Here is a 25222-nt window from a genome sequence, read left to right as displayed (position 1 = left end):
GTCTAACCAAAAGGCAAAAAATTGCCTTCTGTGTTTTCTTCTAGAAATGTTATAGTTTTAGCCCTTACATTTACATTTCTGATCCATTTCATTGTAATTTTTCTGTGTGGTGTAAGGTAAAGTTCCAAATTAATCTTTTCACATGTGGATATCCAATTTTCCCAGAACCACTGTTGAAAAGAAGATCTTTCCACATTGCACCTTTGTTGAAAGTCAGTTGAGTAAAGTTATTTCTGTACTCTCAAGTTTATTTTGTTGATCTATATATCTGTTCTTTTTTTTTTTTTTTTTTAAAGATGACCGGTAAGGGGATCTTAACCCTTGACTTGGTGTTCTCAGCACCACACTCTCCCAAGTGAGCTAACCAGCCATCCCTATATAGGATCTAAACCTGTGACCTTGGTGTTATCAGCACCACACTCTCCCAAGTGAGCTAACCAGCCATCCCTATATAGGATCTAAACCTGTGACCTTGGTGTTATCAGCACCACACTCTTTCAAGTCAGCCACAGGCCAACAGGTATATGTTTGTTCTTATACCAGTACCACACTGTCTTACTGTCATACTGTATGTCTTACTATAGCTTTACAGTAGCTTTTGAAATCAGTTAAGGTAAGTTCAACTTTGTTCTTTGTCAAAATTGTTTTGGCTATTGTAAGTCCTTTGTATATCCATATGAATTTTAGGATCAGTTTGTCAATTTCTACCCAAAAAATCAGCTGTGGTTTTGATAGGTATTACATGGAATCTGTATATCAATTTGAGGAGTATTGTCATCTTAAAAAATGTTGAGTCTTCTAGTTCATGAACATGGAAAGTCTCTCAGCAAACTATGTCAGCACTGCTTTATAGTTTTCAGAGTATAAATCTCAAATTTATTTATTTAAATTTATTCCTAATGGGCTGGCTTGTTAGCTCACTTGGTTAGAATATGGTGTTGATCCGAGGGTTGCAATCCCGTTGCCGGTCCCCGGTCCAGTACGGGGGCAACACTGAGGGTTGCGATCCGTTGCCAGACATGGAAAAAAGACAAAAGACAAAAAAAAAAAAAAAAAAAAGAATATGGTGTTGATGATACCAAGGTCAAAGGTTGGATCCCCTTACCAGCCAGCCACCAAAACAAACAAAACTTATTCCTAAGTTATTATTTTCGAGGCTACTACTCTTTCACTTTATTTTCAGATTGTTTGTTGCTAGCATATGTTGGTTTTGAATCTTACTACCTTACTAAACTTTTTATTATACTGTAGTAGGTTTTCAATGGATTCCTTGGGATTTTCTACATACAGTATCATGTCATCTGCAAGTAAAGACAGTTTTACATCCTCCTTTCCAATGTGTGTTCTTTTTTTAAAAATAAAAAAAAATTTTTTTTTGGCAGCTGGCCAGTGCGGGAATCAGAACTCTGACCTTGGTACCTTGGTGTTATAACACTCCACTTTAACCAACTGAGCTAACCATCCAGCCCCTTTCTTGTTAGATTTATGCCTAAGTATTTCACTTTTGGGGGATGCTAATGTAAAATGATACTGTGTTTTTAATTTCAAATTGCACTTGTTCATTGCTAGTATATAGAAAATCAATTGACTTTTATATATTAACCTTGCGTCCTGAAACCTTACTATAATTGCTTATTAGTTCTAGGAGATTTTTGTCAATTCTTTCTTTTCTTATATATATATATATATTGGCGGCTGGCAGGTACAAGGATCCGAAATTCATTCAGTTTTTTGTATAGACACTCATGTCATCTTCAAACAAAGACAGTTTTATTTCTTCTTTCCCAATCTGTATATATTTTATTTCCTTTTCTTGTCATATTGTATTAGCTAGGACTTCTAGCATGATGCTGAAAAGGATTGTTAAGAGGAGACATCCTGGGGCCAGCCCGTGGCTCACTCGGTAGAGTGTGGTGCTGATAACACCAAGGCCCTGGGTTTGGATCCCATATAGGGATGGCCGGTTTGCTCACTGGCTGAGCGTGGTGCTGACAACACCAAGCCAAGGGTTGAGATCCCCTTACCGGTCATCTTTTAAAAAAAAAAAAAGAGAGAGGAGACATCCTTGCCTTGTTACTGAATTATCTTTGCATATGGCTATCTAATTGTTCCAGTATCATTTTTGAAAAGATTATCCGTTTCCTATTGAATTAATTGTCTTAGCCACTTAGTTAAAAAGCAATTGATTGGATGGGTCTATTTCTGGAATCTGTATTTTGTACCTTTGATCTTTTTGTCTATTCACATACCAATACGATACCATCTTGATCATTATAGCTTTATAAAAATTCTTGGACTCAAGTGGTGTAAATTCTTCAACTTTGTTCTTCATTTTCAAAGTCATTTTGGCTGTTCTACATCCTCTGCAGTTCCATATAAATTGTAGAATTAGCTTGTCAATTTCTACCCAAAAACCACTCTACTGGGAACTTTATTAGGATTGTGTTGTATGTACAGATGAGTTTGGGGCAGATAAATTTAATAATATTAAGAATTATTATAAAATACTGAGTCTTCCAATCCATGACCATGGTACAATTTCTACCCAAAAACCACTCTACTGGGAACTTTATTAGGATTGTGTTGTATGTACAGATGAGTTTGGGGCAGATTAAATTTAATAATATTAAGAATTATTATAAAATACTGAGTCTTCCAATCCATGACCATGGTATATTGATTTAATTGTTTAGGTCTTCTTTAATCTCTCTCAGCAGTGTTGTGTAGCTTTCAATGTACAGGTCTTGCAAATGTTTTGTCAAACATAATCCTAGTATTCATATTTTCATACTGTTTTGTTATTATTTTGGGGGGCGGCTGGCTGGTACAGAGTACAAAACCCTTAACCTTGGTCTTATCAACTCCATGCTCTAACCAACTGAGATAACCTGCCAGCCTTTCATGGTGTTTTAAATGGTATATTTATTTTTAAATTTCAGTTTCTGATTATTCATTGCTAATAGTTAGATCATTTCATTGTTTGCTTTCAGCTGTGTGAGGTGGGACCAGAGCAACCTTTATTATTAATATTATTTTTTTAAAAGATGACTGGTGAGGCGATCTTAACCCTTGACTTGGTGCTGTCAGCACCACACTCTTCCAAGTGAGCCAGAGGCCGGCCCTCAAAGCAACCTTTAATCTAGGACTAATTTTCTTTGCTACTGAGGTGGTACTCATCTGAATGCCCCATGAATTATGAGCTTTTTTTCCCCTGGCTGGTGGGAAAATTAACTATAGCCAGCCCTGTTTACGTTATGGGGATTTTTGCCTCTGCTTCTTTTGGGTGGTTCTTTCCCCAGCCTCAGGTAGTTTCCTCACAAACATTAGCTGATCAATCCTCAGATGGAGAATCAAAGAGGACTCTGCCAATTTCTGGAGCTCTCCATGCAGCTCCCTCCTCTGCAGTCCTCTGCCATGTGAACTCTGGCTGCCTTGGCCTCCCTGGACTACCAGGTCAGTCTCCTCAACTCTACCTGGGTTCCCTTCCCTGCACTTTGGCCTGGAAACTCTCCAGGCAGTTGCTGGAGACAATCATAGAGCTCACCTCTTTTGTTTCTTTTCTTAGGGATCATTGGTCTATGCTATCTGCTGTCCAGTGTTTGAAAACCATTGTTTCTTATGTTTTGTCTGGTTGTTTCATTGTTTCTGGTGGAAGGGTAAACCTGGTCTGTTACTCCATCTTGGCTGAAAGTAGAAGTTTTTGAGTTTATTTTTGTTTAATTTCCTTTTTAATTTTTTAAATTTTTAATTTTTCAGTGAATACTTGTCTCTTCATTAGAACGTCAGCTCTGCAAGAGAGGGCGCCTTTGTGTTTTGTTTACTGATGTACGAATGCAGTCCCTACCACAGTGCTTGCTCAAATGGCATTTGTTAAATAAGTGAATAAGTAGACAGGTTCTTTACTTAAGTGCACAGGGATACAATATGGCATATGATCTGATATGAAGGATGCTTCCCCACAAAGAAAGTGCTCACTCTTACTTTTTCTGTCATGATGCTCCTTCTCCCACTGTGGGAGACTGTGAGGGTGAGAGGTGGGCTCATGCACAGGTCCTGCAGAATGGCAGATCAACAAATGTTTCCTGAGTCCCTACTGTATGCCAGGCCCATTGCTGGGACCTAGGATAAACAGAGCCATGAGATGATACAACAGGCATGGTCTTCACCTACAGGTTATCTCCATCTAATGGGGAATACAGAGATTTAACATGTAAGTAGAGAAAATAACAGGATAATTCCAGAAAATAGTATTTCTGATAGAGCTGTGAGGGAAACAACACAGAGGGAAGTGACAGACAGCTACAAATGCTACTTCCGATGGTGATCTGGAAGATCTCTCCAAGGAGGTGCCTCCCCAGGAAGAGTGTCCCGCCCAGAGGGGACTACAGTGTAGATGCCCTGAGCAGCCGTGAGCTGGTGTGTTTGAGGAACCCCGTCATGCTGGCCCTGTAAACTAGGATGAGGAGTTACATTTTATTATCACCTGGATGGAAACCTGCAGGACACATTGACTGCTATCAGGGAGGACTGGGCTATGAGGGAAAAGAAGGGGTAAGTTGAATTTTGTGTGCCAGTGCCGCGGTGTCAGGAGCTGCAGGGAAGGGCAGCTGGGGAAAAGGAGGCTGCCTGTATGTTGCTGCCTCTGCTGCTTCTGAGCCTCCAGAGCCAGGACAGTCTTTGTTCCCATCCGTGGAGCTGGTGAAAAGTTCTCTAGGCAGCTCTGCTCTGGGGTCCTGCTTCCACAGTAGAGAAGGGGTGGCTGATATTGTGAGCACCACTGCAGGTGGAGAACTCTCTCACTTCCAAGTGACACAATTCCATTTTAAGTTGCTTCAACCAAAATCATTATCAAGGGGCGGGGTGGGGGGAACAATCATTATCAAGGTCCAGAGTTTGATCTTTGTACTGGCCAGCTGCAAAAAATATATGTGTGTATGTGTCTGTATGTATATAAAATTATTTATTGGTACATGGAGCCAAAAAGTTCACTTGGCATCTGGCTTCAGGCACTAAGTGGATCTGGAGTTCACACGATGTCAGAAGGGCTGTCCCTGGCCGTCACTCAATGCTGCCCTCCTCTGTGGCAGGTCACAAGCAGGCCTCCCTGAAGAATCAAGATGGATGTCAGCAGCCCTGATTCATAGATGCTCAGAAGCATGAACTTCACTTCGGATGTTCTGGCACGTATACTTGCACACACATGGACACAGCAAGCCAGCTGCCTTGCAGAGTCCTGCTGGAGAGACCAGAAAGCAGATTCAGGTCAAGGTCTTTTCACCAATGGGGTAAGGGTCATTTCACAAAGTCTACCCATATCTAAGGCCCACATGGCTCAGCTGTATTTTAACTCTGATCCCAAGCAGTCCTCCCATGTTGGTGGAAGACAATTATTATACCCAGAAGGGATGACCTGAAGCCAGGGGCTTCCCTGATACCTCGGATGATGGGGAGAACTTCGGCAGACCTGCCACATGCTCAGCTGACTGCAAACATGTCTGTATGCTGTCCTTCATGTGGTCAGCTTCTGTCCCCACTTCAGATGACTTGGGGGAAGAGAAGCATCCTGGATGGAGCGGTGGCAGCAGTGCCACTGACTCTGCTTCATGCCTTAGGGTAAACTCATGGTGGGCCAGCGGGGACAAATGCCTGGTTTGCTTCCCAAGAGTCATGACTGTTGGCCCACGAACACATATGCAGAACATATATACATAGGCTCTGCCGAATCAACTTTGTATATAAGGTTTTGGGAAATAGATTCCAACATTTATAAAATCAAAAGCCTGCACATAAAAAATGTGCATTTCTTACTCCTCTTGGAAAACTAGAAAATGGAACAACCATGTGTTGATTCCACTATCTCTTGTCTCTCAGTGGCAGCAGAAACCAGCAGATGATGAAGGCCATGGCTACCCCACACTTACCAGGAATATTGGCTGGGCCACAAAGCCACATCTCTGGACTATAGGATCTTCCTTCTCAGTCCTGGGGTTCCTGCCTGTGCAGTGATGGCCTTGAAGCGAACAGCCCAGGGATGCTACAGGAATCCACAAAACCTTTAGATGATTTGCTCTGACAGTAAACAACATGCTGCTGATTGTGCTCATTCTAAAGGGGCATCTGCACATGTTCTAGAGAACATGGCTGTGCAAGAAGAGGATGTACGGGACTTCTCAAGACCTGCAGAGCCATCTCTCCTGTGGCCAAGGTCACTGTCACAGCAAATTGGGCAAACACTGAAAATTAGGTGGGGTTTTTTTGTTGTTTTTTTTCTGAGAACTGCTGTTTGTTAACTTTTGTGGTGTAAATTCCCGTACTGTGGCCGATTTCAAGCTACCCATATGATGTCACTGAATGTAACCAGCTTTTGTGATCCACTATGATCTGGCTCAGGCACACCCCTTCTGTTTACATTCTCCCTCACTCCCTGACCTTAAACCCGGTGTTTCTGTACCCACTTATGGTTTGTTTCCACCTGGCCACTATAAATCTTACAGTCAGTGACACTTGCAAATAGATTCTGGACTTCAGGGGCTTTATTCATGGGCAGGTACCAAAAGACAGTGGCCCCTCAACAGTGCAGGGGAATGTGAGACATTCCTGGGAACAAGGGACCCAACCCCTGCTGCTCCAGGACATACTGGAGATTGCCACTCCAGATATGCAATTTCCAAAGCTCTGGGCCCAGCAAGTCATCCTGCATCCAGGACACATGATTTGGACAAGAGTGACCTTCAGTCTGTCCCAGGAGGCCTTGAGCTACAAAGCAAATTAGGTGTAACTGGACTGAGAACTGTTCCTTGCCATTCTGCTGTCCCCTCTGACAGCCCGCTACAAAAGCCCTTCCCCTCTCTCCACTGTTAGAGCCCAATTTTCTTCTCAATTTCTCCCCACACACAATGGATAGAGACCCCAGGATTAAAAGATGGCTTCAATAATAAGGCCTTTATTATCACACACTTTGGAGGCAGGCAGTTCCAGGGTTGGGTGATTTGGAGACTGGACAAATCCGTTGCTGGTGTCATCTGTAGAATCAAAAAGGACCAAGAAGAGACATCTTCTCTGGAAGTGCTCAGCAGACTCCAGTTTAGATCCTCTTAGAGAGAACTAGTCAGGGCAATGCCTTAACCAATGGAGATGGGAGAAGTGGGAAATGAGGTGACCCCAAAGGGCTCCCATCATTCATGGTTCCCTCCAGGGAATGAGAGAGAGCACAGATGTCTGCCTTCCCTGAGTAAAACAGGCACAGGCTGTGGAGACCTGCCAGCTGGTAGAGGCAAGATGGTATTGGCAGTATTGGTGATGTAATCTAACAAAGACTTTGGACAGGTTACAGAGTGTAACATAGCTCCCAAAAGCTTCCCACAAAGTGCACTCACAGGCAATCTCCTCAGGAGGGTGTTGGGATGTGCAAGTTTCAATTTTTGGCTGATGGCTTCCTCATAAATGTTACACTCAGAAGGGTTCTCATGAGTGAGTCTTTTTTTTTTTTTTTTTAAAGATGACCGGTAAGAGGATCTTAACCCTTGACTTGGGGTTGTCAGCACCAAGATCACCCAGTGAGCTAACTGGCCATCCCTATATGGGATCCGAACCCGTGGCCTTGGTGTTATCAGCACCACACTCTCCCGAGTGAGCCATGGGCTGGCCCCAATGAGTGAGTCTTTTTATGGTGAGCAAAGAGAAAGCCCCAGCTATAAGTGCTTTCCCACATTGATCACACTCCTAAGGCTTTTCTCTAGTGTGACCTTTCTGGTGCTGAATGAGACCAGAGCTCTGGCTAAAGGCATTCCTACGTCCACTGCACTTAGATGGCTCTTTTCCAGTGTGACTTTTCTGGTGCTTAGAAAGGTTAGAGCTATAGCGAAAAACTTTTCCACATTTGTTGCACTCATAAGGCTTTTCTCCAGTGTGAACTCTCTGGTGCTGACTGAGGATGGAGCTTTCACTGAACGCTTTCCCACACTGGCTGCACTCATAAGGTCTTTTTCCAGTGTGAACTTTCCTGTGCTTAACAAGGTTAGAGCTATAGCTGAAGGCTTTCCCGCATTCACTGCACTCATAAGGCCTTTCTCTAGTATGAACCTTCTGGTGCTGAATGAGGGCAGAGCTTTGACTGAAGGCTTTCCCACATTCTGAGCATTCATAAGGCTTTTCTCCAGTATGAATTCGCTGGTGTGGAACAAGGTTGGAGAGGCAACTGAAGGCTTTCCCACATTGGTTGCACTTATAAGGTCTTTCTCCAGTGTGACTCCTCTGATGCAGAACAAGCTTGGAGGTTTGCCGGAAGGCTTTCCCGCATTCACTGCACTCAAAAGGCCTTTCTGTGTTGTGAACTTTCTGGTGCCGAACAAGATGGGAGCTGTTAATGAAGGCTTTCCCACATTCACTGCACTCAAAAGGCCTTTCTCCCGTGTGTATTTTCTGGTGCTCAACAAAGTTGGAGATACAACTAAAGACTCGCCGACACTGTCTACACTCATAAGGTCTTTCTGTGTTGTGAACTTTCTGGTGCCGAACAACATGGAAACTGCGAGTGAAGGCTTTCCCGCACTGGCCACACTCATAAGGCCTTTCTCCAGTGTGGACTCTCTGGTGCTGAATGAGTGAATGTCTGCGGGTGAAGGCTTTCCCACACTCGGTACACTTGTGATGCATTTTTCCAGTGTGAGCTTTCTGATGTGTCCTCAGTTTAAACAGGTGGCTGAAGGCCTTCCCACATTCCTTACACACATGAGATGTTTCTCCAGGATAAAATTTTTGGTGATTAACATGGCTTGAGTTCTCCTTGGGGGCATTTCCACCTGTGGGGCATCTGAAGTTTCTCTCTTCAGAGTGAGTAATCAGGTGGTCAAGGAGTGCAAAGGCCTTCAGGAAGGTTTTAGTGCAGTCGCTGCACTTGAAGGGCTTCTGTGTGGTGTGGACTCCCTGCTGCTGCCCGTGATTGGAGCTGGGTAGGAAGGCTGCTTCATGCTCAGTGCTCCTGCATAGCTTCCCCTTGCTATGGATGGCCTGATGGTGGAGGAGGTCATGGCAGTCCAGGATGGCCTTCTCACCCTCCCTGCACACGAAGGGCTTCTCGGCACTGTGCTCCTTATGGAGCTGAAGGTTCACACTGATCCAAAAGCCTCTCCCACATCCCTCACACATGTACGGTTTCTGCCCATGGTTTGTTCCCCGGTGCTCAGCCAGATACAAAATGTCTTTCAAAACTGGGCCACACTTGTCACAGGTATTGACCTTCTGGGTGAAAGGATCTGCCTCAGGGGTCCCAAACTGAACCACTCCTTCTACAGAAACACGCTGTTGAGGGGCGGCTTCCTCTGCTCTTGGCCAGCAACCTGAAAGTAGAGAAATACTGGTGAAGTGCATGTGGGCTTCATCGGGAGGGGGCAGCCTTTTTACAAGTACATGTCTGACATGTCCAAGAACAAAGTCAGGTGAGGAAGAGCAAGCAGTGCAGGGCAGGGACTGGATAGGCCACAGAAGGCCTCACCAGGCGCAGGAACACAGGGGTGGAGTTCAGGCTGAGAAAAGAGGCAGGGACTCCAACTCATGCGTCAGTGTTCAGCAGGACCAGAGACACAGGCAGGCCCCAAGAGATCTCTGGTAGGAAAAGGGGACACAGAGCAGTGTGCACAAGTCCAGGATAGTTCACCTGCAGCTGGGCACATCGTGTTCAGAGTCTACATGAGGATACATGCAAATCTCATAATACGTTGGGTGCAAGCTAATGCAGGGCTGCCCTGCAAAGGAAGACATAGAGGTGAGAGCAGAGCAGTGGAGGCATCTGTCTTCCAGGGCCAGAAGTCAGAGTAGAAATGGCAAGAAGAGGGCTGGCTGGTTAGCTCAGTTGGTTAGAGCATGGTGCTGATAACACCAAGGTCCAGTGTTTGATCCCTGTACTGGCCAGCTGCAAGAACAAAGAAAGGAAGATAGAAAGGGCAAGACGGTGGCGTGTCCAGAATGAGGAAGGAAAGTTGGCAGTAAGATGTGGCCACTGCCCCAGCAATGAAATGCTAATGGATACTGAGCAGCCCTGATGTCCTTTCCCCTAGTTCCCACTCACCAGGGCTAGGATCTCTCTGGCCCTCTCCGGTAGCTGGAGACACATCCACCCTGTCAGGCACCCAGGGCTCTTTACTCCGCTCCAGGTGGGCTACCACACAGGATTTGGAAGATCCAAGTCCTGGGAGAAAGACAGGACAGGTGAGTGGCTGGCCTCAGATCAGAACAACCCACCCCATGGCAGACCATAAGGAGCTCATCTCATCTTTGGAACCAGGAAAGAAAGTCAAAGTTACAAACTAAGCCTCTGAGGGGGATCTCACAGGAAGAGTTCAATGGTCCTCACAAGCAGTGACTATGTTGGTGCCTGCAGTCCCTGGCATGACCAGGTTCCTGGAAATATCTCATAGAAAAAGGGAGCAGAACCTGGGGCACAGAGGTGCCACTGACCTGAATGGACGCAGACAGCCAGACTGAGACTCTGAACCTCAAGCCCTTCCCCAGAATGCTTTGGACAGTAGGTGTCGGGGCCCCATGGGGAGAGGACCAGGTTGTGCCTGCAGCTTAGCTCTGCACACAAAGCAGCAAGTCCAGGTGAGGAAGCAGCATCCAAGCTCCAGCTGTGGGAAAGCAGAGCTGCTCCCAGGGAAAAGAGGAAAGGCAGAACCTATAATAGGAGGCTGGGGGGTGTGGGGCCTTACCCAGCGAGGCCACCAGCGCAAAGTTCTCCAGCATCACATCACGGTACAGGTGCCTTTGAGCCTCATCAAGGAGCCTCCAGTCATCCCGAGAGAAGTACACGGCCACGTCCTCAAAGGTCACCCGGTCCTTCAGTGATGGCGACAGCTAAGTCAATGAGACCAAAGGACAGCAGAAAATCAGACCAAAAAAAAACCCCACAGATGAACCCATCCAGGCCTCAGCCTGTGACACAGCATCCCACCACTTACCTGGTGGCATCTCTTCTTCCATGACCCCCCTGACCTCTTTACAAACACTCCCAAGTTACCTCCTCCCCAAGCCCCAGTGCCCATGGGTGCCACTCTGTCCTCCTTATCACTGTGTCTGCCCTCAAACTATAGGCAGGTGGGCAGATAGACAACACCTAAGCTCTGGGTCCCCAGGAACCCCAGGCTGGGGTTCACCCTTCTCCCTTAGGTCCTGACCCTTGTTCACACTCCTTCTGCAGGTGTACATCACTCCTTGGACCCCTCATCTCCAAGCCCCACAGCCACCCCATGGCCCACACAGCCAGCATCTCCCTGCCTCCCCACATGCCTCTGCAAATTGTGTCCAGAGCCTGGCTGCTTGGTGAGAGCAATCAGGATCCTGTCCTGCCCCAGACCTCCAAGTCCCAAATGCCAGGGGCAGCAGCACCCAGCCCTTCCTTCATGGTTCCCCACCTGGCCCATCACCTCAAAGCCCAGCCCTACCACCTTCCACCCCAGGCCTGGAACTCTCACGGCTGACCCAATCTGCCACTGAGTAGCTGGCTACTCTGCCAGCCTGAATGAAAACTCCAGGCCCCACAGAGGGCAGCCAAGAAAAGCTGGTGAGCCCATAGGGGGGTGAATAAGCACCAGCCCTGGCCTCATGCTCATCCTACCTACACCTTGTATGCCTCAGCCTCTGTCCCAGGAAACTTGGTCACCTTCTGGACCTTCTTCTCCCACACACCTTCCCTGGAGGCTACCCCTGCCTTCATCTGACTTTGTGATACCCACCACCCATGTGCAGGTGCCCAGGCCAGCCACCCAGTCCTCAGCAGCCTCCACAGGGCATCCATTGCCATTACCTAAAGATGCTCCCTCTTAATCTGAGCCAGAGCTTCACCTCAGTTCATAGGTTGGCTGCTGCCAACCGGATGTCACCATGCTGAGTCCCTCAGAACTCAGACCTGGTGCTGATAACACCAAGGCCACGGGTTCGGATCCTATATAGGGATGGCCGGTTTGCTCACTGGCTGAGCGTGGTGCTGACAACACCAAGTCAAGGGTTAAGATCCCCTTACCGGTCATCTTTTAAAAAAAAAGTGCGGTGCTGATAACATCAAGGCCCCGGGTTCGGATCCCACATAGGGATGGCCGGTTCGCTCACTGGCTGAGCGTGGTGCTGACAACACCAAGTCAAGGGTTAAGATCCCCTTACCGGTCATCTTTTAAAAAAAAAGTGCGGTGCTGATAACATCAAGGCCCCGGGTTCGGATCCCACATAGGGATGGCCGGTTCGCTCACTGGCTGAGCGTGGTGCTGACAACACCAAGTCAAGGGTTAAGATCCCCTTACCGGTCATCTTTTAAAAAAAAAGTGCGGTGCTGATAACATCAAGGCCCCGGGTTCGGATCCCACATAGGGATGGCCGGTTCGCTCACTGGCTGAGCGTGGTGCTGACAACACCAAGTCAAGGGTTAAGATCCCCTTACCGGTCATCTTTTAAAAAAAAAGTGCGGTGCTGATAACATCAAGGCCCCGGGTTCGGATCCCACATAGGGATGGCCGGTTCGCTCACTGGCTGAGCGTGGTGCTGACAACACCAAGTCAAGGGTTAAGATCCCCTTACCGGTCATCTTTTAAAAAAAATTTTTTTTTTAAAAGATGACCGGTAAGGGGATCTTAACCCTTGACTTGGTGTTGTCAGCACCACGCTCAGCCAGTGAGCGAACCGGCCATCCCTATGTGGGATCCGAACCCGGGGCCTTGATGTTATCAGCACCGCACTCTACCGAGTGAGCCACGGGCCGGCCCAGTACTTCCACCTTCTAGTTGCTGAGGCCAAAACCTGAGGAAACATCCCTACCTCCTCCCCTTCTCTTACCTTCCACATCATAAAATCTGGCTGGCCCAACTCAAAAAACAGATCCAAAATCCAACCACTCTCCCACCTCCAGTCACCACTCTGGCTGAGCCATCAGTCACTGACCTGATCTATTTAACATAGAATCCTTATAAACCTCCTGTCCTTCTCCTTCACCTTTACCCTATCTGTTCTCCCCTCTGCAGCCAGAAGGAGCCTGATCACCTCCCTACTCTGTTCCAAACTTTCCATGGCTCCCACCACCCTCAGACTACAGGCAGAGCTCGTCGGGTGGCCATGCCAGGCCTGGCACCTGCCCACCTGCTCTCTGTTTCCCCCAGACATAAGAGAGACCCGAGGTTCCTCGAACTCTCAGCTCAGCCTCACTAGCATTTGCATATCCAGGCCCCTATGCCTGAAACAGCTTTGCACACCTCATGCCACTGGATTCCAGAGATGGGAACTTTTCCACATAAGCCCTGACCGGGATTCAGGACCGTGGGCATGGGTTGACACTAGGGTGTCCAGTAGCAAGAGAAGAGAGCGAAGGGGGAGTAGGAGGAGAGTCCTGGAACATCCCCCTCCCCTATTCAGGGCTTCAGGCGACGTGTGTTGGGGGCAGGTCCGTGCGAGTGAGGGCCGCGGGGCACTCTCCACTCACCCGCACCGAGTCCATCGGCGCCGCCACCGCCATCGGAAACGGGCAGGCCCTGCGGGCTTGGCAAGCCCCGCACTCAAATGGGCCAGGCGACCGCGGGCAGACGTCGCGCTCGGGGCCTCTGTCTCCCCGGTTTAAACGCGCTCAGGGCCCAGGGCGCCACCTCCGGGAGCTGCGACGGCCGAGGGCGAGTGCGGAGGACACCCCCATTACAGGAGTCACGGCGCGAACACAAGCGCCGAAGCCGGTCCCATCCTCCTCACTGTCATGCCCGGCGGGTCCCTACCCAGCACTCGCGTTCCCAAGGGCAATGGGGAACGACCTGTCAAGAGCAAAATGAGCGCCCACGACGGCGACGCCGGAGGTCCCGCCCCCACATGCCCTATCCGCGGGAAGAAGCCCCGCTTCTGGGCTGTGATTGGTCCAGAGCCCATGTCCATTCCTGTCGGCCTTCTGGTTAATGTAGTTTCGGCCCTGTGTCCCGCCGGGCGAGGGGCGCCCCTCCCGTTCTCCTTGGCAACGCCCAGGCTGCACCCGGAGGGGCGCTGGGAAAAGGCGTCCTGAGATTTTTTTTTTTTTTTTTCCCCCAATAGTGAAGGCGTGGTTTAACTTCTTAAAGGTGCCGCTCCCGGATTTCCTCCACTTATTGGTCCAGCAAGTGACTCGCGTCGCGGACACGGGGCTGTGGACCCAGACAGGGCCTTCGGGGAACCCCTTCTTTTCTCTGAGGATGTCTTTTTTTGTCTTTTGTCTTTTTCCGTGTCCGGCAACGGATCGCAACCCTCAGTGTCGCCCCCGTACCGGACCGGGGACCGGCAACGGGATTGCAACCCTCGGTGTTGCTCCCGCGCCTCGCTCAGCCAGTGAGCGGGAACCGGTCTGTATGTGGGATCCGAACCCTCGGGCGGGAGCACCGCCACGCTTTCCAAGCGGCGCACTATCCAGTGCGCCACCGGGCCGGCCCTCTCTGTGGATGTCTTTGAAGAGATCTGCACACACGTCACATAGTGAATGGTGACAGATTTGAAATGGAGTCACTTGCATCAAACCCTGGCGAAAAGGAGCCAGGAGAGGAGAGTAGGGTTTTCCCCGTCTGTCAAACAAGCCCTTTGGGCTTGGTTCCATGGCAGGGTCTCTCTATGTGGTGGATTCTACCCTCTTTTTCCAGCAGATATTTCCTAAAAGCCTCCCAGTGCCAGGACCTTAGGGTCCTGAGGTGGTCATTCCTCACAAGGACTACTGTGCTATTCCTGTACAACCCTCTTTGAAGGTTTGTTTTGTGAAAACCCTTTTCCTCACTGGTGGCAAAGCTGAAGCAAGCTCCTCATCCTGTGCAGGGGGGTCACACATGGTCACAGCAGGCCCCTCACCTGCCTTGTCCTCCACAGGACTTGTGGCCACTCCACCCACAGGGCCATTTTGCTGGAGCAGGCAAAGATCCCTGAGTGTCTGGCTGGGAGGATGCAAATTCTGGCCATGACAAGAAAGGCCTGGAAGAAGCCAGGCCTTGGTTGAGTGGGATTTGGGAGTGGGCTGAGATCTGGGCTGGGCCACACTGTGCCTTGCCATAGTCCTGTGCACATTGCTGTCCTGTTACCAAGGTCAGTGTCCTGCTCTCAGTCCCACTTTCTTTACACCCTCGTGGACATTCTGTCTTCTTGTCTTCTCTGTCCTGATGTGCGGTCCCTGCCTCTCTGACCTCAGGTTGAGACAGGATAGGGCTACGCCTGAGAACCAAACCAACTCCATTTTCACTTCCAAGGACATTTTGTTACTTTCCCACTCTTCAATCATGAGACCCCCAGGGCACATGATTATTTCTTGGCCCTGATAAGAGTGACTGAAAGAGACTGGTTGGGCATAATTCCCTGATAAAATAAACTGAGATTAGAGGAGAACAGATATTTACTGAGTTGCAAAACCACTTCCCCAAGGATGTTAAAATATAACTGTTAGCTTTGTTTAAAACTTATCATTATCTACCCATTCTTTCTTTTCTTGTAATTGTAAAAATTAAGTTACCGATTAACCTTAAGACCCCTTTAGGAGTTACACGCAAGATGCTCCTGGAATCGACCACCATAAAAATATCAGAAATCATCAAAGCTAGATGCCAATTGAGGAACTGCTTGCTTTAAAAAAAAAACAAAACCCTTCCCCAACTTCCCCCAGGGCAGCTAGGGCAACTCTGCATGCGCACAAAGCTTCAAGGTGACTGCTACAATGACCCCCCTCCTTAGGTGGCAATAATGAGCAGCACTGCCATCTTGGACCTACTGAGCAGGTGCAAGGACCAAAGCCCTAACTGAGTATGAGCCCATGATGCAAACAGGAAGGAGAGAATGGACCACCTCCAAAGGTGCAGAATGATGACGCTGGCCTGCACCCCTTGCCCCCTTGCCCTAAAAAAAGGACCTCGAACAGCTTCCCTGTAGCTACCTCCCTTATTCATAAGTCCTTTTTCCCCTTCATTTTAATAAAGCATTTCTTGCTTTACTGCTGGGTGCATTGTTCATTTCTATGAGTTTTATTGTGTTATAACACCAAGGTCAAAGGGTTCAGATCCCCATACTGACAAGCAGCCAAAAAAACAACCAAAAACCGAAAAAAAGAAAAAAAAAACCCAAAAAGTCTGGCCACCTAGCTTGGTTAGTTAAAATGCAGCCTTATAACCTCAAGATACCAGCCAGCCGCCAAAAAAATAAAAAATAAAACATTATTATCAGGGCCGGCCCTGTGGCTCACTCGGGAGAGTGCAGTGCTGATAACACCAAGGCCACGGGTTCGAATCCCATATAGGGATGGCTGGTTAGCTCACTTGGGAGAGCGTGGTGCTCACAACACCAAGTCAAGGGTTAAGATCCCCTTACTGGTCATCTTTTTTTACAAAACAAAACATTATTATCTACTCATTCTTTCTTTTCCTGTAATTATAAAAACTAAGTTACAGATTAACCTTGAGACCCCTTTGTGAGCTGCATGCAGGATATTCCTGGAGCTGACCTCCATCATGACCACTGTAAAGATATGAGAAATCATCAAGGCAAGATGCTGACATCAATTGAGGAAATGCTTGCCTTTAAAAACCATTCCCCAGGGCTGGCCCGTGGCTCACTCGGTAGAGTGCGGTGCTGATAACACCAAGGCCGCGGGTTCGGATCCCATATAGGGATGGCCGGTTTGCTCACTGGCTGAGCGTGGTGCTGACAACACCAAGTCAAGGGTTAAGATCCCCTTACCGGTCATCTTTAAAAAAAAAAAAAAAAAACCATTCCCCAGCTTTTCTCGGGAAGATAGCTTCTCTATTGCTGACTCCCTTATGCATGGGTCTATGTGATTTTTAATAAAGCATTGTTTGCCTTAAATTCTGCTGGTATTTTGTTTATTTTGATGACACGGAGGCCCAAGATGTATAATATATTTTGGTTTTCATACACAATTCCTGGCTCTTAGCTCCTATAAGCTGTGTTATTTTAGAGCAATAAGGATATCTGTTTTCTTTTCTTTTTTTTTAGATGACCAGTAAGGGGATCTTAACCCTTGACTTGGTGTTGTCAGCACCACGCTCCCCAAAGTGAGCTAACCAGCCATCCCTATATAGGGATCCGAACCCGCGGCCTTGGTGTTATCAGCAACACATTCTCCCAAGTGAGCCACTGGCCGGCCCCGAGGATATCTTTTTTCCTTTTCCTTTTTTTCTTTTCCGCAGCTGGCCAGCACAGGAATCTGAATCCTTGACCTTGGTGTTACAAGGCAGCACTGCTGGGATATCTTTGGTTGAAGTATTTTGGCCTTTTGTCCTTGGTTACTGAAGGAGCTCCTATAGTATAAACGTGAAAGACAGTCTTTTGTCATTTACAACAAGCCCTTTCAAACACACCTGAGCTTACATTAATAAGATGATTTTTAGGGCCGGCCCGTGGCTCACTCGGTAGAGTGCGGTGCTGATAACACCAAGGCCGCGNTTTTTTAAAAAAAAAAAAAAGATGATTTTTAGAAAGTCCTAGATACCACTGGATGGGAGGCTGGTTGCTAGGGGAACTAGCCACATGCTCAGAGAATTGGAACTTTTAACCCCACCCCCTAACATCTGGGAATAGGAGAAGGGCTGAAGGTTAAAGCAACTGCCAATAGGCAATGGCAATCATGCCTAGGTAATGAAGTGTCAAAAAAAAAAAAAAAGGGACAGGATTTGGGGAGCTTGTGGATAGCTGAACATGTAGGGGCTCCTAGGAAAGTGAACAGGAATACATCTTCATGCCAGGAGTGTGGTGCATCCCACCTCCACAGGGACAGAAACTACTGTGCTTGGGACCCTTCCAGACCTCACCTTATGTATCTTTTCATCTGGCTGTTTATTTGTATTCTTTTAAATATCCTCTGTAATAATCCAGTAAGCATAAAATTGTTTCCCTGAGTTCTGCAAGCCACTCTAGCAAGTTAACGGAACCCAAGGAGGGGGCTGTAAGAACCCTAATTTAGAGCCAGTTGGTCAGAAGCACAGGCAAAATTACCTGGGGCTAGGTCCAGCCCGTGGCTCACTCGGGAGAGTGTGGTGCTGATAACGCAAAGGCCACGGGTTCGGATCCCTATTTAGGGATGGCCGGTTAGCTCACTTGGGAGAGCGTGGTGCTGACAACACCAAGTCAAGGGTTAAGATCCCCTTACCGGTCATCTTTAAAAAAAAAAAAGAAAGAAAAGCTTTTGGCCAAAGTTAGACCATAATGCAGCACCAGAAGGTTCACACTTGAGAAAGACCATACAAGTATCCCCGCTGTGGGAAAACTTTTAGCCAACACTCTACCCATATTTAGCTCTAGATCAAACCTAATCAAACACCAAAGAGTTCCCACCAGATACAGCCTTTAGGAGTGCAGTAAATATCAGGAAATTTCCCCCATCTCCCAAACCACACACTTGTTCAGCTCCAGTGTCCACGTAAAAGAAAAGGATATGAGTGCACTGGACCTAGAGGAGGTCGGTTGCCACCGCGGCCTCCTTCAGCATAAAAGGGATCACACCTAAAAGAAGCCCCACCGGAGTATTCTTCGCGAGAGAGCTTCAGATGGACGTTAAACCTCATGCACCAGAATACCACTACCCTGAGAAAATGCCCACGTGTCAGGTATGCGGGTGTTTTGTAGCCGTCCCACACAAATGAGATGGACCCCCACTGAAATTTAGTTCAAATATGGAGGCTGACGATGCTCTACACACCAAGAGAATTTGAAAATTTATTACGCACATGGGGGACTCCTGAGGAGATCCAGGCGGTCACACGCAGGTCCCAGCTAGCTTGGGCAAAGCAGTGGGGAGTGGCCAGGCTTCCTGGTACCAGCAGCCATCACTGCACTGCAGTACGCGCTGCTACCGAGGAAGGAATGGTAAAACATTACTGCATTTTTCACCATTTCGATACACAGAGTTTTTGTCTGAGGAACATTAAACATCTCACAAAGGCTCCTAGAAGGAGGTTAACCTCGATTTTCCATTTCCATTCCTGGACCAGAGAGGTGAAGCAGCTGGCCCTGGGGGTGGATGAGAGGCCATGAAGGCCCAGGACGCGGGTCAGCAACTGATCACTTCTGAGGGTGCTGCCTTGCCTCTTGGTGGCGACAAAATTCTAGGCCTGGCCCGTTTAAGAAGAGGCGAAGCCTGCCTCGATCCAGTCAACCAAGATGCACTCTTTCCCAGCGCCCTTAGCGGTGCCCTTTGGCCGTTGTCCAGGAGAATCCAAAGGGGGGGGGCTTTGCTGTGAGGAAACTACATTACCCAGAATGCTCCGCCCTGCGTTGGAGGCGGGCACTGAGCCAGTGAAGGCGCGGGAGAGGCTTGTTTCCGTCGACTCGCGTCGGCGGGTGCGGGACTTCCGGCCTAGACCTCATGAATGTTACTCTGTCCCCTCCTTCGGTCTGAGGGACGTGGGGGAGCGGGTTGCAGCTTCTTGAGAAGCTCCTTGAATCGTGGCGGAGAGAGATAGGGAGAGCCAGCTGCCTCGCCTTTGTACGTGCCGTGATCTCCAGCGAGCGGTTTGCCGGCAGCCGGACTCTCCCACCGCCACTCCGTCCACAGCTACTGATGGCAGCGACCCTGATCGACCCTGCGCATGTGGGGGAGGGCCCCCAAGTCTCCATCCGGCGGGATTTCAAACTCCAGTGTCCTAAAGCCATGACTGAGGGCGGCCGGCCTGGAACAGCGGGGCCTGCGCAGGGAGACACTTCCTCTTTAGCAGATGTTGGGGTGAGGTGTGGAAAGTGTCCCGGGCAGGAGGACCAACCAGCACGTGAAAGCCTTGCCACCAAAGGGGTGTTAGGGAAGTTAGGAGGAGTTGAATTCTGGATAAGTTTTAATGGTAGAGGAGGCAGTATTTCCTGCAGCATCAGATGTGGGGCGTGAGTGAAAGTGTGGGTGAAGGACTGTCTCAAGTCTTCGGAACAGGGAGATTCAAGGAAACCGGCAGAAGCAGCTGATTGTGAACATGCTAAGTCCTGAGTAGAGGCTGGGTCTGGAGTTCTGCGATTGGTTCTGGGCTGGAGATGTCCAAGACATGAACCTAGTGGCCTCAACTAGGGCGTAACTGGGCTCCCAGACATAGGAGTGAGGAACTTAATACTGTAGTTGTTGTTAGACCTGGAGGTGAGGGTTGGGAGCGCTGAGGCCTGAGGCAAGGCGAAAGGGGCGGGCGTCCCTGAGGGTGGCTCCAAAGTCGTGAGAGCACGGAGTCCAAGGAGGAGGAGGTGTAGCCAGTTGGACCTGGTATAGAAACGGCTGTAGGTATAAGGTGAGATTTGGCCTGGGAAGATTCACTGCCCTGCAGGCTCAGTGGACCCTCGTGGCCACATCCTGTGCAGCAAGGGAAGAGCCACTGTGCAGTTGAGGTGCTGAGAACCGCCCCCCGCCCCCCCGGGAGTCTGGCATGGATCAGTCAGAGACGGGCCAAGTCCAAGGTTCAATCCCTGTACCGGCCAGTTGCAAAAAAAAAAATTTAAAAAGAAAAGTTTGGGCTGGCCCGTGGCTCACTCGGGTAAGTGTGGTTCTGATAATGCCAAGGCCCCGGGTTCGGATCCCATATAGGGATGGCTGGTTAGCTTAATGGCTGAGCGTGGTGCTGACAACACCAAGTCAAGGGTTAAGATCCCCTTACCGGTCATCTTTAAAAAAATAAAAAAGAAAAAGAAAATAAGAAGAAAAGGGAGATGGGCCAGAAATGTACGTAGTACCAGGGGTTCAGATCACCTAGGCCTTAAGGAGTGTTGGAGAAAGGAGCAGAAATAGCTTGTCTGCTGAGAGCATAGAATGTGTAAAAGCAGTGTCTTTAGAGTGGGGGGTGTCTAGGAATCCTGTATGCTTTTGCAGGCCTGAGGGTTTAGAGCATAGGTCAGGCCCAACTGAGGAATGGAGGCCAAGATATTGACCATCTAAGCAGGAGCGAGCTGAGGACCTGGGGATCCAGTTGCCTTTTCTAGGTCCTTGCTATGTGTGTCATGTGCTCTGGATATTTCCCCAGAATGGGCAGTTGGGAGGATGAGGGGATGACTGTGGCTTGGACCAGGAAATGACATCAGGGAGGAGGCTTGGAGAAATAAGGAGTGTGTTCCATCCACAGTAGCAATGGGCCATGGCCTTGGTGCTTATCTGAATTGGGGTCCTGAGGCCATGATTAGGTATATGGGAGAATGGGGTCTGACAGCTGTCAGGGGATGTGGCTAGGGAAGGGAAACAGGGTCCTCAGTCACATGGCCAGAGCTGACACCTACCCACTTGCCTACTTCAGGATCTGCTGACCTTCAAGGACATAGCTGTGTGCCTCTTCAAGGAGGAATAGGGGCTACTCAGCACAGTCCAGAGTGGCATCTGTCATGACATGATGCTGGAGAACTTTACTCTTGTGGCTTCACTGGGTAGGACACCATGCCCACCCCGTCCTGCCTACCCCTGAATCTTGGGCTTGCCTCTGCCCTTCTTGGGTTCCCTGTAGGAGGTGCTCTCAATCCTGAGGCTGGGTTTCAGCGGTCCTCACAACAGCTGCCCAAGGGCTGTGAAAGGAAGGGGCAGGGGCAGGAGTCTTAAAATTTTCCCAACAAGTCCTTTGCAGCTCAGCCTCTTTCTGGCCAGTGGCCTGGGTTATGCTCCTTTCCTCTGGCAGAAGGTACTTGGGGGCCATGTCTCATGCATTGCAGTCAGGCTGTGAATGGGGCTGGAGTCAACACAAATGTCCCTCACATGTCTGGGGATTGATGCTGCTGTGGCCTGTGCCAGCTGGAGCTGCTAGCCAGAACATTTCCATGTGGCCTGGGCTTCCTCACAGCATGGTGGCTGGCTTCATAGAGGAAGCAAGTCAGGCCAGCAGGCACTGACAAGGTTATTGTTTGTGGGGGCTACTGGGATATTCCCGAGAGAGCCTCCTTGGAGAGTATTATTGTGAGGTTCACCTTTTCCTCCCAGTTGTAGATGAATTGGGTTTCCCTGGTCCCAACTACAGTATTAAGTTTCCAAGCTGCTGATTGGGATTCCCTGGTCTAGAGCCAGTCCCTCACCCACCCGTCATCCCTCAGAGGACTTGTGACTTCCTGACCCAGTGTGGTCATCCAGCTGGAGTGGGGTGAGGAACCCTGGGCGCCCAGTGGGGCAGACTCAAAGCTGGCCTCAAGGAAATCCCAGAGGGAGCCTGGAATGGTGAGTGTGAGCAGAGTGAGGAAGTGACCTCAGGGCTGAGCCGTGCCTGTGCCAAGGCTGACAGTCACACCTCATTCCCACCTTCCTGCCGCTTATCAGTTACCTATTCCTACATAACAAACCGCCTCAAACTTAGTACTGAGAAAAAGGAAGGATCACTTATTATCTCACAACGTTTGGGAGTTGTCTTGATTCAGCTGGGTTGTTCTCCCTCAGGGTCTCTCAAGTTTACAGTCAACAGAAAATGGGGCTGGAATCATCTTGGAAGCTTCCTTGCTCATATTTCTGAGATCGACGACGCTGGCTGTTGGCTGGGATGTCAGGTGGAACATTTTCCTGGAACATTTTCACAAGGGTAGAATTTCCTTTGAGTATGGCATCTGGGTTCAAAAAGGAAGAGAGACAAGTAGAAGCTGCATTGCCTGTTATAACCTAGCCTCAGAAGTCACAGTGTCACTTCCACCATCGTCCTCTGTTGTTTGAGGATCCCTGTTCCCTCAGGGTACAGCTGCAGATGTAATACTGCTTAACTGGAGTCTAGAATTGGCCTCTCAGCAAAGGGGTGTCCCACAACTTGAGTTGCAGTCTGTCTGGAGCCATTAGAGCCCGGCTGCCTGCCTGTCCGGAGCCAAAAGAGCCCACCCAGCTATTGCCTCAAGGCCTCAGAGCCTTGTTTGCTGTTATCTTCCGTCCCTCCCCATCCTGTGCACTATGGGTGTAGGTAACTTTGCAACTTGCCATAGATAACGGGAATTTTCTATTTACCCGAACAACGCCCTGCGGTTTTCTCAGTGAACCATCTGCTGCTCATTTCCTTATCTGCTGATTCCCTCCTGCTGTCTATGTAAGCTGTGACCTTCTGGCTAATAAATAAGACTTGATCAGAATACTGTCTGGTCTCCATTTCCCCCCTTCTCTTGTCCCATCCAATTCCCACTCCCCCCTCCAGGGTCTGTGTTGAATATCCCGTGGGCCAGGACAGTAGTCATCTGGCCCCTTTCATTTTGGTGTCCTTTTTGGTATGTGAGACAAGGACCAGAGGAAGCTGGCAGCTTTGGGTCCTTTTGCCTTCATTGCCTATGTAAGTAATAAACCACCTAAATCTTTAAGGGCTCGTTGTCTCTCTGTTGGCTGAGCCTTGGCCCTGCCTACTGTGTGCTTGACAGCATTCATCAAATCACACAAGCCAATGTAAACTGGAAACTGTGACAAAGCATATGAAGGTGGCATCTTTGCTGGGTGTTAATTGAGCCCCCTCTTGATTCTCTGTATTTCAGGGCCTCTGGATCTGTCCTCATGTCTGTCTCCAGGGGGGTTCAGGTGACCAGTGCAGTTGGCATTTACCTTTTAATGAAGAGAAGCCTCACTTTGGCTGCTCCTTCTGTGCAGTTATGACTGATTGTACCCATTTCCCCTGCATTTTCCATCAAGTGGCCCTAGATTTTGAGAGCTGAGAGAGCAACTGGAATTGCTCTAGTGCCAAGACATCATGTTCAGGGAATCATCCGTCTGTTCTCTCTGTGGCAGTCAGGCGGACTTTTCCAAAAAGGAAGCTGGAGCTCTGGCCTGTGGTGTCCCTTGCCTGCAAGTTCTGGCCCTTTATGCTTTGGGGCCATATCTACAACCAAGATGGCCAAGGAGTCTGGCTCCAGCCAGAGGTGTTGGACAGGGTCAAGATTCCCCAAATGTCTTATTAAAAATAAATTTTCGGGCCAGCCCATGGCTCACTCGGTAGAGTGCGGTGCTAATAACACCAAGGCCCCGGGTTCGGATCCCACATAGGGATGGCCGGTTCGCTCACTGGCTGAGCGTGGTGCTGACAGCACCAAGTCAAGGGTTAAGATCCCCTTACCGGTCATCTTTAAAAAATAATAATAATAATAATAAATAAATAAATAAATAAATTTTCGGGCCGGCCCGGTGGCTCACTTGGGAGAGTGTGGTGCTGATAACACCAAGGCCACGGGTTCGGATCCCATATAGGGATGGCCGGTTCGCTCACTGGCTGAGCGTGGTGCTGACAACACCAAATCAAGGGTTAAGATCCCCTTACCGGTCATCTTTTAAAAAAATATATAAAAATAAATTTTCAAAAGGGTTAATCCATTGCCACCATCTAGAAGCTGGGTGATTTCACAGCAGCCATGGGTCTGAGCTGCTCTAGAGTGGGAGAAGCACAGCAATGACGCCCCCTGGAGGTCTGTCTGGTTGTGCAGTTTGCCTTGGTCTCCCAGACCCTAGTCCCCTTGTCAGATGCCTTGTTTAATGACCTGGCCTGCCCTGGGACCAGGAAGGGTAACCCTGGCTTCCTGTTTATTCCCAGCCTTGTGATGAAATTCAAACCCTTAAGGTGTCTGGAAAGGTTCCTCAGCCTTCACACCCTCCCTTCACTCTCCCTCTCACTCATTAACCCCCCCCTTGCCCAGACCTGACCTCTCTACCACCCTAAAGACCCAGGCTGTCCAGCTGCCATGCCTTTGGTGGTGCACTCCCCTGTGCTGGGAACACCTTCCCCTGCCAGCAACACTAGGAAGCCCCTATCTGCCTTCCGTAATAACTGTCTTTTTTTTCCCTGGGGGGCTGTGCGGTACCCTTGACCTTGGTGTTACTCTCTAACCATGTGAGCTAACCGCCCCCCCACCCCTTTTTCAGTCATAACTGTCTTAGCCAGGATAGTAGTGAAATAATGGCTAACATATATTGAGAGCTTAGTAAATCCCAGGCACTGTGGTTTGCACATACTTTGTTTAAAGCTCACAACAGCCCTGAAGGTAAGTCCTAGAGATGTGGTGAAGTGGTGAAAGACAGACTGGAGCTAACTGTGTAGGTTGACATCCCACCCATGGAGATAATCAGCTCCGTGCTCTGGGGCATGTACTTCAGTTTCCTCAATATTAAAATAGGTGTGATAATGGCATGGTTTTCTTGGTGATATGTGTAAAGTCATAGAGCACTGCCTAGTACAATTCAGCATCTTGCAAGTGTTTGCTACCGTCTCTGTTTTACAGATGAGGACAGAGGCTTAATCAGAGGGCTGACCACGTTGATTAGGATTCAACCACTTGCCACAGTAACCCCCCCCCCCCCCCC

At 48.9% G+C, this 25222-nt stretch overlaps 1 protein-coding gene and 1 long non-coding RNA gene across 2 annotated transcripts; one reads left to right on the top strand and one right to left on the bottom strand.

Moving 5' to 3' along the window:
* The first annotated feature begins 441 nt into the window (after positions 1-441).
* On the top strand, positions 442-7152 carry LOC103595549. Its single transcript, XR_550954.1, has 2 exons — positions 442-520; positions 5088-7152. It is a non-coding gene; the product is annotated as an uncharacterized LOC103595549 (long non-coding RNA).
* Positions 7153-7179: 27 nt separating this feature from the next.
* Positions 7180-13532, bottom strand: LOC103595556 (zinc finger protein 132-like). Its single transcript, XM_008578973.1, is given in 5 exon segments — positions 7180-7227; positions 7702-9338; positions 10067-10186; positions 10707-10851; positions 13460-13532. Coding segments are annotated over 5 exon segments (1983 nt in total). The 5' UTR covers positions 13493-13532.
* Between the last annotated feature and the right edge of the window lie 11690 nt (positions 13533-25222).

The sequence above is a fragment of the Galeopterus variegatus genome, unplaced genomic scaffold (genome assembly GCF_000696425.1).
Source record: "Galeopterus variegatus unplaced genomic scaffold, G_variegatus-3.0.2 Scaffold1792, whole genome shotgun sequence".
Taxonomy (NCBI): Eukaryota; Metazoa; Chordata; class Mammalia; order Dermoptera; family Cynocephalidae; genus Galeopterus; species Galeopterus variegatus.
The sequence above is the reverse complement of the archived record's forward strand: the minus strand, read 5'-3'. Positions and strand labels throughout refer to the sequence as shown.